Source organism: Petromyzon marinus, chromosome 29 (genome assembly GCF_048934315.1).
Source record: "Petromyzon marinus isolate PM22_M1 ecotype Great Lakes invasive population chromosome 29, UKy_Petmar_22M1.pri1.0, whole genome shotgun sequence".
Classification (NCBI taxonomy): domain Eukaryota; kingdom Metazoa; phylum Chordata; class Hyperoartia; order Petromyzontiformes; family Petromyzontidae; genus Petromyzon; species Petromyzon marinus.
The window spans coordinates 10,803,223-10,817,142 of NC_133695.1; the positions used below are offsets into that span (position 1 = coordinate 10,803,223).

A 13,920-nucleotide genomic window follows, 5' to 3' on the forward strand; every position below is an offset into this window, starting at 1 on the left:
GAATCAGTCAGACATAAGTAGGAGAAAAAAGTTAAATAGCTCCAGACAGTGGGGGCAGCAGAGGAGAATGAGCAACCTCCCACTAATTCAAGGTTGACTGAGGACTTTGACAAAAAGCCTTGGGTGTTGGAGTGGAGAGTGCGTGGCGGCAAATAGAGTGAGATGGTAGGTGAGAGGTAGGAGAGTGAGTGGAGGGGAGTGGAGTGAGATGAAAGGGGAGAGGTAGGAGATTGCGTGGAGGGGAGTGGAGTGAGATGAGAGGGGAGAGGTAGGACAGTGCATGGAGGGGAGTAGAGTGAGATGAGAGGGGAGAGGTAGGTGAGTGTGTGGAGTGGAGTAGAGTGAGATGAGAGGTAGGACAGTGCATGGAGGGGAGTAGAGTGAGATGAGAGGGGAGAGGTAGGACAGTGCATGGAGGGGAGTAGAGTGATATGAGAGGGGAGAGGTAGGAGAGTGCGTGGAGAGGAGTAGAGTGAGATGAGAGGTAGGTGTGTGGAGTGGAGTAGAGTGAGATGAGATGGGAGAGGTAGGAGAGTACGTGGAGGGGAGTCGAGTGAGATGAGAGTTAGGAGAGTTCGTGGAGGGGAGTAGTTATTCTAGATGTGGGAAGAGAAGAAGTGTCCTGGATCAGCGACGACCCCAAGGTTTCTAACGCGCTTTGCCAGTAGTATTTGCAGCATTTGGGAGACAGTGGGAGAATTTTTTTGTGAACAGCCATTTAGGTTAAAAGTTAAACATGTTTCCACTTAGAAACTCTGTACGACAACAGAAGCGGCAGCAACAGCTCCCATTTGTAATGTGCCCGTCATGTAACAAATGCCTCAGTGTGGTTTTAAAGTAGCAGAACCCCTTTTCTTCTTATAAAATACACTTCAATAAAATACACTTGAGGCAACAGTGCAGACATTAAATATTTGCAAGGCTCAATATTTTTGCGTCCTTCCTCCCCAACTCAGGTTAAGCGCGGTTGGCTACGCACGGTGTGAATGAAGTTCAACACGATACGTACATCTTCAAATAACAGCTCTCCGACGTCTTCTCAGGTTGCCGCCCTTCGGAGCGATGTCCGACGTTTCGCTCCGTGTTGGGAGCCCCCTGGAAAAAGTGAATGGGTAGAGCGAGGCACCGCCCGCGTCGAGGGAGAGGTTCCTCGCTGCTCTTGTGCTGGACCTCCTGCGAGATTCACTCACCTCTCTTTGTGTGGCCTGGAACTTGTTGTTGTTTGGGCTGCCTTGCCCGAACTTGCGTTTGGCTGTTGTACTTCTGTAATTTATTTACAGTTGTTTGTCTCTTTATTTACCTTGCACTATACATTATTTGGTTCGCTATACATTTCTACACAATAAGCCACCTTGTTGAGCAATCATTTGTGGCCAGGTCGCATTTGAAAAATAACGAATAGCTCAGTGGGCTTTACCTGGTAAAATAAAAAATATATATATATCTGTAATAGAGGTTTTTTTGGGATTAGAGCACGTAAATATAAGTCTGTCCTTAAACCCACCACCACCGACACAACCAAAGAGTCAGGATTGTCACGTAAACAAAACATGACAACTAGTTACTAGTTCAGCACACCGGTGTGGTGGAGCGTAAAACCATAACATTTACAATTCGAGTACGACATTGCGTCGGTAATTACAACCAGCCTCGTCAGGCGACAGCCTAGAGCTGTGGAGACTTTCTGTTATAGATAATATTGGTCGTTAAATGATAACAACTTTGTTTTCAGTTTATTTTTATTGATTTGCTTACCTTTCCTATACTTTGCAATCCTATCGGTGTTTTTGTATTGTTTGTTGATGTCACCTGCTGGCCTGCCCCTCCTAGACGTCTCTGAAAAAGGGCTGAATAGCTTCATCTGATTCCTCCTGCAGTATAAATAAAGATTCTGATTCTTACCTTCAGGGGATTTCTCCGGCTACTCCGCTTTTCTCTCTCAATCCAAAGATACTCGACGAACAGATTCGTCAACCATCCCAAGCAGGATGATGTTTGATGCTCACTTCAGGTTTTCCTGAATCAATAAATAATGGTCATACTTTTATTTATATGATTATCGACTTCACGCAATGTTTACTCTGCAAATCAGAATATGTTTTTATACAGATCTCCATTAAATAATCTGCTCTCCACTCGTGCTAAATAAGACCTCAAAGCTGGGATTGGCCAATTTGAATAGTAAAACAAATACTACCAATGCTTAATTTCACACTGCATTTGATGACCAGGCGGACACCATGAAAATTGCTTGGCATGGTGAGTTGATTTAATATCGCATGGGAGCCTGGGATAGAATATACGGTCTTAATATTGCTGGGTAAGTGCCCCCCTAAGTAACCTGCTGCCATCTATACGATCAAGCCCTTAAAGGAGAAATATTCACGGTGAATTGGCCAAAGATGGTTCATTATAAAGCAATTGTGTTTTTCAGAGCCAATGGAACAATAATTAAATTATTTTGCAGGAAAGCAACAGTGAATCCATTGACTCTATTTCAGGAGGGTCCTGATGAATTGGGTTTTTATTTTAAGACTTTTCTGGCACAATTTCTGGGTTGTTTTTTACAAGTGGGTACGAAATTGGAGTGCCCACAGGAAAACCCCGCGCGTGCGAGGGAGCAACGCTTTATCCCCGCACGGGTGGAAACAGATGAAGATTATCTTTGGGACCTTTTTGCCAGTATCAAAAGGATGAAAAGAAGAAGAGGCTTTACCCTTTTTGGCAATAACAGAGGAGGTGTTAAGATGTTCAAACACCACATAGACACATTTTGCAAGGCATCGAGTCTACATTAACCACGACGACGATGGAGGTGGTGGTGATGGTGAGGAATTCAGGAGGATGCCGGTGTTTAATAACAACGCTGCAGAGTTGTTATAATTTTAGCACTCTGGGGAAGCGCTCGACACAACACTTTCCCCGATTGCATTCGCGTTCTTTTGAATGGACCTCACAGTCGACTCGTTTATACCAAAATGCACAAATAAGTCGACTCTACAGTGAGGGAAAAAAGTATTTGATCCCCTGCTGGTTTTGTACGTTTGCCCACTGACAAAGAAATGATCAGTCTATAATTTTAATGGTAGCTTCATTTGAACAGTTTGAGACAGAATAACAACAAAATCCAGAAAAACGCATGTCAAAAAATGTTATGAATGGATTTGCATTTTAATGAGGGAAATAAGTATTTGACCCCCTCTCAATCAAAAAGATTTCTGGCTCCCAGGTGTCTTTTATACAGGTAACGAGCTGAGATTAAGAGCACACTCTTAAAGGGAGTGCTTCTAAACTCAGCTTGTTACTTGTATAAAAGACACCTGTCCACAGAAGCAATCAATCAGATTCCAACTCTCCACCATGGCCAAGACCAAAGAGCTCTCCAAGGATGTCAGGGACAAGATTGTAGACCTACACAAGGCTGGAATGGGCTACAAGACCATTGCCAAGCAGCTTGGTGAGAAGGTGACAACAGTTGGTGCGATTATTCACAAATGGAAGAAACACAAAAGAACTGTCAGTCTCCCTCGGCCTGGGGCTCCATGCAAGATCTCACCTCGTGGAGTTGCAATGACTTAGTACTTGGTGGCAATCACAGAGGTCTGCTATCGCTACGCTCCCTCTCCACTGCTAACTACTTCTCTTCTTCAGCTCCGCTATCGTTATGCTCACTCCACTGCTGGCTATTCTCTTCTTCAGCTCCGCTATCGCTACGCTCTCTATCCACTGCTAACTACTTCTCTTCCTCAGCTCCACTATCGTTATGCTCACTCCACTGCTGGCTATTCTCTTCAGCTCCACTATCGTTATGCTTACTCCACTGCTGGCTATTCTCTTCTTCAACTCCGCTCCACACTGTTTCCAATTCCGTCTCCAAACTCTGTTTCCAATTCTGTCTCCAAACTCTGTTTCAACTCCGCGTCTTGCCTCGTCCAGCTCCCAACTCCAACTCCCCGACTCTCTGTGTGTCTCCCCATTGTATCTCCATTCTCATTACCCCTAATTAATTGGCCCGCGTGCCTCCCCACGCTTCGCGTCCTCAGAACACCTGTCTTTCTCCAGACATCTCGACGCCTCCTCGCCCTTGACAACAGCCCCAGCCAATCACTGCCGTCGCTGGTCCTCTGGCTTAATTGGCCCAACCATTACCTCATCATCCCAGCCCTTGCACCTGGCTGCCCTAACATGACCTGCACTGTATTTGCCTTCGTGACAGGCTGACCCAACATAACCCGCACTGTCTCTGTTTCCATGCAATACGCACCTTTCTACTCCACTACACCTGTAGAAAAGACACCTGGAAGCCAGAAATCTTTCTGTTTGAGAGGGGGTCAAATACTTATTTCCCTCATTAAAATGCAAATCAATTTATAACATTTTTGACATGCGTTTTTCTGGATTTTGTTGTTGTTATTCTGTCTCTCACTGTTCAAGTAAACCTACCATTAAAATTATAGACTGATCATTTCTTTGTCAGTGGACAAACGTACAAAATCAGCAGGGGATCAAATACTTTTTTCCCTCACTGTAAGTACGCATAAAATATGAATGCACAATAGCGAGTTCAGAGCGCAATGACTGCGAGACTTGAGGACTAAGCGGGCAGCCTCATCTTCGCGGACCATTAAAAATGCAACAACCTTCTGTGGGTCACGAATCGGGAATTAGTGTACATTTAGTTTAACACGTAGGAGGCTTTCGCTACCAATATCATCCATAATACAGGAATAATGCATATAGGAATCAAGTGTGATGTTTGTATTACAATCAATGACGGAGGGAGAAAAACCTGCACGGAAGATAAATCGCAATGGAGCGGGCGTAGTTGATTTATGTCCAGCCAGACCGGGCGGATAAGAACGTTACAACAACAAACAATACAAAAACATGACATTGAAAAATTAAATCCCTGATCTCTGTCCAACCAGCAATATAAATGGGTCCACCACAGTCAGTCAGCAGGTCACACGTGATGGGGTAAAGTGTGGAAGAGGAGGTCAAATACCCTCTCTCGAGAGGTACCCTCTGGAGCTCCATCTTGTGGAGGCCCTTACGTCAGGAATCTGTGAAAAGGAGCTTCATAGCTCATCGGATTCCTCCAGCAAAAGTATTTATTCTGATTCGAATTCGATGGCACGAGCAAGAAATTGCAGAGCTGCACCCTTACCTTCAGTTCAAATGTGATGTTTTCCTTGTTTGGGCATTTCTGCCCATGTGACAACTGGATGTGATTGGCTCTGCTTGATGGTGGGAGGGTTATAAAAAAAAATGACGTTTATACTCGCACAACATAACCCCAAAAGAAACTGATATATAACATAACAATAAATTGTGGGTTTCAATTGAATTCAACCGACGTAATTTAACCTGGCGACGGCCCAACGATGTTCACCGTCCCGTTTGCAACGGGCGAGGCCTGTAAGAGTTGCAGCTGGGAGTGGGACAGAAGGGCCGAATGCTGAAGCCGTATGGAAAAAAGTGTGAGCGGGCAACCCGGCACAGCAAGCGCATGCGTTCTACCTGGGGTGACAACAATGACCCCGCCGCGCGCAACGCCGCAGCAACGTTGGCCGGGGCCAATCGCGCAGTGAGGGCCCTTGTGAGCGAGCTGTCAGAGGTTATCACAAGGCCACAGGGAGCCGCCCAACTCCCCACCACCTCCCCCCCCCTTCCAACCCACCGCCCCCCACCAGACTCTGGGAGAGATTGGCCATTGCACGAGATTAATAAGCAATTAATTTGCCAATTTTTAAAAAAAAATTGTACGAGTTGCTGAAGCGGCAAGAAAATTCATAACGCGCCATGTGTCATCAAGGTTACGCGATGGTGATAGCTCATGTTGTTGGTGCTGCTCCGTATGAGTATTTTACCACGGCTTTCAGCTGCTACAATATACGAGGAGGGGAGAGAAGGCAGGCATTCTAGAGCATTAAGGGACGCTTGAGGACCTGAATATGCTTTGATAAAATAAACCCATTGTTATTTTTATATTCTTGGTTCTTTCGGTAAAGTCACGTAGAAGGGAAACAATAAAATAATAAAAATATAAAACAATACAAATCTCACGACGTTTCGACTGCAACACAAGCAATCATCATCAGGTGTGAAAACCACGGCAAGAAAATTTGAAAAAAGTGGCGTTTTTTTAACGTTAGCACCACGGAGAACGATTTGGCAGTTATTCAGATGGACGAGTCCATCTATGTTCGGAAAAGAGGGTACTGTATTTCGGACATACAGTACCCTGGCGTCTACAAACTAAGTTGCCTCTGTGGTAGTAGTTACATTGGAGAAACCAAACGACATGTCTCGGACTGCATTCATGAACACAAAGCAGACCTAAAACATGGTAGGACTAACACCTCGGCCGTGGCAGATCACTGTTATAATTCAGTAGGCTCACATGACATTGACTTCTCCAAGACAGAGGTTCTTTGCAAGCCATCTGGCTACCATGAGAGATTCGTTCATGAGGCTATCCACATATACAAACACAAAGACAATTTCAACTAAGAAGATGGATTCTGGCTTAGCAATCATTGGAAGGATTTTATAAACCATTTCTGGTCTTAATTGATTGTTCACGCTTACGGTGGCTTTCAGACCTCATCCATTATTTTCGTCTCGCCCCTCCTCTTTTCCGAACATAGATGGACTCGTCCATCTGAATAACTGCCAAATCGCTCTCTGTCGTGCTAACGTTAAAAACACTTTTTTCAAATTTTCTTGCTGTGGTTTTCACACCTGATGATGATTGCTTGTGTTGCAGTCGAAACGTCGTGAGAATTTAATTGTTTTAATTTTTTATTATTTTATTGTTTCCCTTCTACGTGACTTTACCGAAAGAACCAAGAATATGAATCCCTGCAGTCACGAAAGCTTTAAATCAAAATTTAAACCCATTGTTGTTCTTCCAACTGCTTCCCAGCGCTGTATATTCCCATCCCATGTCATGTCAACAGAGACTCTGATAAAAAATTACAATTCGACTCCAAAACAGCCATGAATAACGGCAACCTTCACCTTTGTAGCATCCCCATCGCTCAAAAGCAGACGTTCCCGTAGGGGTTTTCACTGTGACGAGAGGGAGCCGCCGCTGGGTGATCGCTCTGGCCTCTTGGGATGGATGTTGTTGGACTAAGCAATTCCATGCCAGTGGGGCCGTGCACTTTGCAAGCGATGTCCAAGAGGGGGTGAGGACTATGGATGAGTTTTGGATTAGAAACAAATCGATTTAGGGGGTTTTAAGGACAATTTTTTGTCTTTTCCAGATAAATTACGTCATGTACTCGTCTAGCGTGTCTTCACACGAACAAAGGCGACGTCACCCGATGCCACGGGACGCCAAGTTTGGTGGAAGAAATGTTAAATTGAGGCCATCAACCATTACCGTCCTCCCACCCTCGCCATTAAAAAATATATAATTTAAATGACATCGTTGATCACGTATGGACCCATAGAAAGGGTCCATAATGGATTTTTTTGGGTCGTTAGATAAACCCAAAATTGCTCCAGCTGGCTCTAAATCCTGTGAGCAGCAGCAGGGCCTTACGTGAAGATGGTTTTCTTCATACTGAGGAAAAGGTTAATTAGATATGTGATGCCAGACTCTGTGCCATGATACGGTCGGGCAGCACTGTGGAAAAGGTGTTCAAACTCACAATTCTGCAGCTTGTTAGCTCACATCGTGGCTAGTGGTCCCATCGTGTCTCCCGGGTCAATAAAACGAGCACCACTTTGTAAGAAGTCAAAAGCAGCTGATACATAGAGACACGCTAACGTGACTTATTTTGTAAGAGGGCAATCTGGTAAGAGGTGCTTTGTTTGTGAACACCGCATTGGTTCACACTTGAAATTAGACCTGTGTGTAAGAAAGCTGAGTGTGTGACTAAGAGTGAACTAATATACCAGCCCAGTGGCTGAGCTGTAGAGCGAATGGCTCGTCATCGGAAAGTTGCCCATTTCAAATTGGCTGTGGGTTTTCTAAAACCCATAATCCCTCTCGGGGTCGATACAATGCATACCACTTTGTGGAGAAATCGACTTTGCCCAATGGATAGACTCGCCTCCATCATGGGAATGTGGAAATTCCAGAACTTTTCTCAGGCTGCTTCAGTTCTCATTTAAGTAAGGAAGCACTTTGACTTCATTTTTTTTTACTTTACAGCTATGCTGGTTAGGTTAGTAGGTATGTACGTATGTTTAACGTCTTTTGCACCATATGTAGCCAACCGCGCAAATCGGAGGTGCGGGGGAAGGACAACAATCTAAACACAAAAAACAGTTAGTTATAAGGAAATGCGTTTTCAATCTAATTCGGTGTAGATGTAGGATTAGGGTTAAGGATTTGACGATGGCTAATGGAGTATGCATTACAGTCAAGGTCGGTGATAGACCTGCAACTAGGATAATGATCGGGCATACATTTAGATTGAATCCTTTAATAGGCACTTTTTGTGTTTTTCATTACAGAAGCCCACAACCCATCTGACTGTTGTATGTACGTTGAACTTCTTTCACACCGTACGTGACCAACCGCGCTAATCTAAGGTGTGGGAGATAATAATAAAGTAATACAATAAAAATAAAGTAATACAATAATAACTTATAATAATAACTGCCATGTATCCCCCCACAGGCGTGCTCTGCCCGTTAGCTCTGTGCGTGCCACTCTATAGGACGCCCAGGAGCAGAGCGAGCTGCAGTGGCTTCTGGCTAACCACACTGTGTAACAATTTTTTTGTTCCTGGGTAGTAAGTGTTATTTCCTAATTGCTTATGCCTCAAAAGTACAGAAAATGGCTATTATTCCCCAAAAACTTTACCTTTGTGACCAGGACAGTGATATTTTGAAATCGACCTATTTTCCAGAACATTCCAGATATATTCAGTGCTGAGTAAACTTGGAGTAGCTTCTTGAACATTCTAGAACTGTCCAGTAATATATGTAGTAGTATAAATACAGGGGCCTTCAGCAAGGCCACCAGTTCAGTTTATGTTCCAGCTGCCTAAGTGGATATATATATCTGCATTATTCTGAAATGGCATCAAGAGGCTGCAAGCATCCGGCAGACCCATTTTGCTATGTCTGCGGCCAATTTATCAAGACAAGAGCGAACAAGTAGTCTGTGGAAGCATCTGCTAAGATGTATGAGGCCTATAAGGCATATTTTGGCATGCCTGTCAGGGATCAAGACAAACCCTGAGCACCTCATTTCACCTGCGAGCAATGCAAAAAACTCTGGAAGGTAAGATGGACAATTATTGCTCAGAATTTTATGTTATAAAATTTGTTACAAATTTTTTAATTGTAAAAGTTTTTAATTTTAAAATGTTTTACAATTTTCAATGTTGTCGAAAAAATATATCATATATGAAAAATGTTGCGAGAATCTCTTACACATTAGTCATGGGTGAAATAAGTGTATTTTTGTAGGATGGTACAGAGGGGAAAAGAGAGCCATGAAGTGCACTATCCCAATAATTTGGCAGGAACCCAATGACCACTCAAGCAACTGCTACTTCTGCGTGGTGGACCCTTCCAAACGTCGGACTGGCAAGAATGCACCTGCTATTACGTATCCGGACCTTCTTCATCCATTACCCCGGTGCCACACTGCCATGAGCTCCCTGTACCCACTCCTCCGGAGAGAGAGCAGCCGTCTTTAGAAGAGAGCAGCAAGTCAGAGAGCGAGGAAGACGTTGTAGATCCAGATGACAATGTCAGAGGTGGAGCTGAGGAGAGAAACCCATACTACCCCAACCAAAAAGACCTAAACAACTTGATCAGAGATCTTGGTCTTACCAAGTCCAATGCCGAGCTTTTGACGTCTAGGCTCAAGCAGTGGAACTTGTTGGATGAAAGTGTGCAAGTCGCAGATCAGAGGAAGCATCACCAACCTTTTTGCAGCATGTTCACCCGTCAAGATGGGCTCTGCTTCTGACACAATGTGACCAGTCTGTTCGAGGCAATCGGAATCGCCTGTAACCAGAATGAGTGGCACCTCTTCATTGACAGCTCATCCAGGAGCCTGAAAGCCGTGCTCCTCCATAATGGTAACAAGTACCCGTCTCTTCCCCTGGCTCACTCGGTGCACCTCAAGGAGGATTACAACAGCATCAAAACCTTGCTGGACACCTTGAAGTATGATGAGTACGGATGGGAGGTCATCGGAGACTTCAAAATGGTGGCATTCCTGAATGGTCTCCAAGGCGGTTTTGCCAAGTTTCCCTGCTATCTTTGCCTTTGGGACAGCAGGGACACCAAGGCGCATTACCACAGGCGGGACTGGCCACAGCGGACCGAGTTCTCTGTGAGGAGGAACAACGTCAAGTGGGAGCCACTGATGGACCCCTGGAAGGTGCTGATGCCACCACTGCACATCAACTTGGGCCTCATGAAACAATTTGTCAGAGCTGTAGATAAGGAGTCGGCAGCCTTCAAGTACCTTCAAGACTTCTAACCTAAGCTGTCTGAGGCAAAGGTCAAAGCCGGTGTCTTCATCAGACCACAGATAAAGAAGATCCTGGAGTGCAATTAATTCCACAAGAAGCTCACTCGTAAGGAGAAAGTGGCTTGGAACAGCTTTGTTGCAGTGATTTGTGGCTTCCTGGGCAATCACAAGGTCGAAAACTATGTAGAGCTGGTTGAGACTGGTGAAGAACTACGGCACAATGGGCTGTAGGATATCCCTCAAAGTCAATATCCTTAATGCTCATCTTGATAAATTAAAGGAGAATATGGGAGCGTACTCAGAGGAGCAAGGCGAGCACTTCCACCAGGAAATACTGGACTTTGAACGCCGCTACCAAGGACAGTATAACGAGAACACGATGGGAGACTACATTTTGGGGCTGATTCGTGAAAGTGATTTACAGTATAATCGTAAATCTCAAAAAACTACTCACTTCTAAATCTTTTGTAGTCATTTTGTATTACTTTAGGATAATACATGTACATTTTTATTCATATGTTGTTGTTTTCTGACTTTATGTTACACAAATTCGCCCGTTTTCTCATTGAAAATAGGTAAATTTTAAAATATCATTGTCCTGGTCACAAAAGCAAAGTTTGTGGGGAATAATAGCCATTTTTATACTTTTTAGGCAGAAGCAATTAGGAAATAATACTTACTACCCAGGAACAAAAATTTTGCTACATAGTGCCATCAAAGACGGTTACCGCACCGCGCGGTGTCAGATGTGCTTCTGTGGCCATCTGGAACGCCTTTCCTTCAGATATTAGGAAGCCAATGGAGCTATGCACTTTTAGGTATATAATTAAAACGCATTTCTTTAGAACCGCTTTTTGTGTTTAGTTTCTTGTCCTTCCCCCGCTTAGCACAGTTGCCTACGTACGGTGCGAAAGAAGTCCAACATTGACATACGTACTCATTTTCATAGGCACTGTTTGTGCTTTTTTCATTACGGGAGTCCACAGCCCACCTCACTGGTGTGTATCCCCCCCCCCCTGCCCGTGCCACTGTGGGCGTGCTGTGGCCGTTCGCTCCACGCGTGCCACTCTATAGGACGCCCAGGACCTGAGCAAGCTGCAGCGGCTGGGCATCGGCCTGGTGCTGAACGTCACGGCGCACCTGCCCCTCTACCACTACGAGCGCGGCGGCCTGCACTACAAGCGCCTGCCAGCCAACGACAGCGACAAGCAGAACCTGCGCCAGTACTTCGAGGAGGCCTTCGAGTTTATCGGTCAGACGCTCACCACCATAGTCACCAGCACCATAACCACCACCACCGTAACCACCACCATAACTACTACTACCACGCTCTGCGGACACTTCCATTTATAGGGAAATACGCGTGTTCGTTATTCACACTTTACGATTAGAAGTTGAAAGCGTCAATTCGTCAGCCTCTGTACGGACGTCTGTCCTGTCGTCCATTTGGCTGTAACGTGGAGGTAGGATAACTCTCGGTAATATGATCTGATATGAATTAAATTTGAGTGTTGCTATTCGAAACTTACGTATAGAAAACTGGTAAGGTGGCTGAATGTCAGTCCATCCATAACGTGGGGTCACGATAATTCGCTAAATAGATAGTCCAATAGTAACATATTTTTTTGTAAACACTTGTGTTGCTATTATCCAAGAGAAAACCACCAGATACATTGGTAAAAGAGTTCCCCAAAACTTGGGGATATAAACCGGAGCATCGAGGATTGTTTGCAAATACTGTACGGGAACGCGTTTTGCCCAGACGGTTACACGTTGTCTCCTGTGCGACTAAAAAAATACTTCCAAAGAAAAACAAGTGTTGGAAAGAATTGCATAATCCTTGTGTACGCACGATTACTCTTGTTTAAAGCAGTACTTTATTAATATTCATAAGTAAATGTCAGATCTAACCACAACTAATCCACAACTTATTTTCGTACGGAGGTGCCTTAGCATTGCAGGCAAGTTCTAGATAAGAGTCCTGTGTGCAATGAAGGTAGTGGAGTGGTAGGGCTATGATTGTTTGTGCTTTAGTGCCACAATTATTAAAAGGTGTCCCCTTGAGTGTCCTAGCTGTTGCTTTGCCATGTGCCGATAGCGAAAATCAGCGAACAAATTCCAACACTGGTCAAGATCGACCAGTCGAGGCGCTTTAATAACACGATCAGCAACTTTGTGGGGAAGTCAACAATCAATTATCGTCCCTATCGCAGGAATGTGGAGTGAGATGAGTGTGTCCAAGTGACCCAGCTGGCCACCGTTATGCCCTCGGCAGAGGATGGAGCCAGCTGTGTTTATCTTTCTGCAGGGCACATTCAAATCATGTCATCTGCTGTTAAGAGGATGTCACGTCAGGGTACAAGGGTAGAAAGATGCCTGTCAGTGTTATGGCCCCTATCCTTGGGTGTCATCAGAGTCAGACAGCACTCGACTCACAGCCCCCAAAACGATGTCAGCTGAGATCCATGTCGGAGCACAAATGATGACCTGATTCACCCTCCAAGGGGGGTTGATGAGACGAGCCCAAATTGCGTGGGTTTTTGCTGCTGTGCCGTACGGCTCTGCGATGTGTTTTCAGGCTGTTCCACCGAGTGCTGTTCAGCGTGATGTCTGACGTTTCGGCCACCCCCCCCCCGAGCAACCCGCAGTACAACCAAAAACCCAACACTGGAACCGCCCATCGGCGCATCCCGAGCGGTGGTTCTATGCGGAAACCACAACTTGACCACTTTCTTTGTAGCCGCCAATTAATATTATCACAACTTCGTGATTGTTAGAAGCAAGGAGACGCTTTTTACTTTCGAATTAAAAACATTTCTATAGATCAAAAAAAAATTAAATTGTCCGCCACTATACGTGCATATGTATGCTGAACTTATTTTGCACTATATATATTGCACTATATATATTGGGGAGGCACATTCCCCCCAATAATCAAATATGCTCAAAATACCCCCCCCAATATATTGCTATAAAAAATATTTTTCAAAATAATTGCGATGCTATGTTAATAAAAACAACACTTTGCTAAACCTTGGCCACAAAATCTGGACTTGTCTTTATATAACAATGCATAGATTTCTGTTTATATGATTGTGGTTATGGTTGTACTTTATGAATCCCTAATCTCTGCCATTACATACAATGAAACAAGAAAATGTATAAAATTAAAAAACAGAGCATCGTAATACAATACACTATTAGACATTATTGTAAAAAATAAATAAAAAGTCCATCCCATGTGTTAGTGAATTTTTAAAATATTTTATACAGGAAATGGCAGGAAATGAGTTTTCAAATTTAGATATTTTTTTTCTGGGGGGGGGGGGGAACCTAGACCCCCTGGAAGATTTGGTCCCCCCCAATGTTGACTCCATGGCTACGGCCTTGTTTCGCACTTTACGTAGCCAACCGTGCTAATCGGAGGTGTGTGGACAACAGACTGTAGGGATACCCCTTCCCCGCCT

At 44.4% G+C, this 13,920-nt stretch overlaps 1 protein-coding gene across 2 annotated transcripts in view; it reads left to right on the forward strand.

Moving 5' to 3' along the window:
- LOC116947174 (uncharacterized) overlaps positions 1-13,920 on the forward strand; it is a 78,066-nt gene that overhangs the window by 48,387 nt on the left and 15,759 nt on the right. Inside the window, exon 3 of one of the 2 annotated variants that reach the window (XM_032962628.2) lies at positions 11,528-11,705. In XM_032962628.2, coding sequence (XP_032818519.2) covers positions 11,528-11,705 — 178 coding nt within the window. Of the gene's footprint in view, positions 1-8,678; positions 11,500-11,527; positions 11,706-13,920 lie in introns of those variants that run through there. The other variant, XM_076070556.1, reaches the window with a different exon arrangement.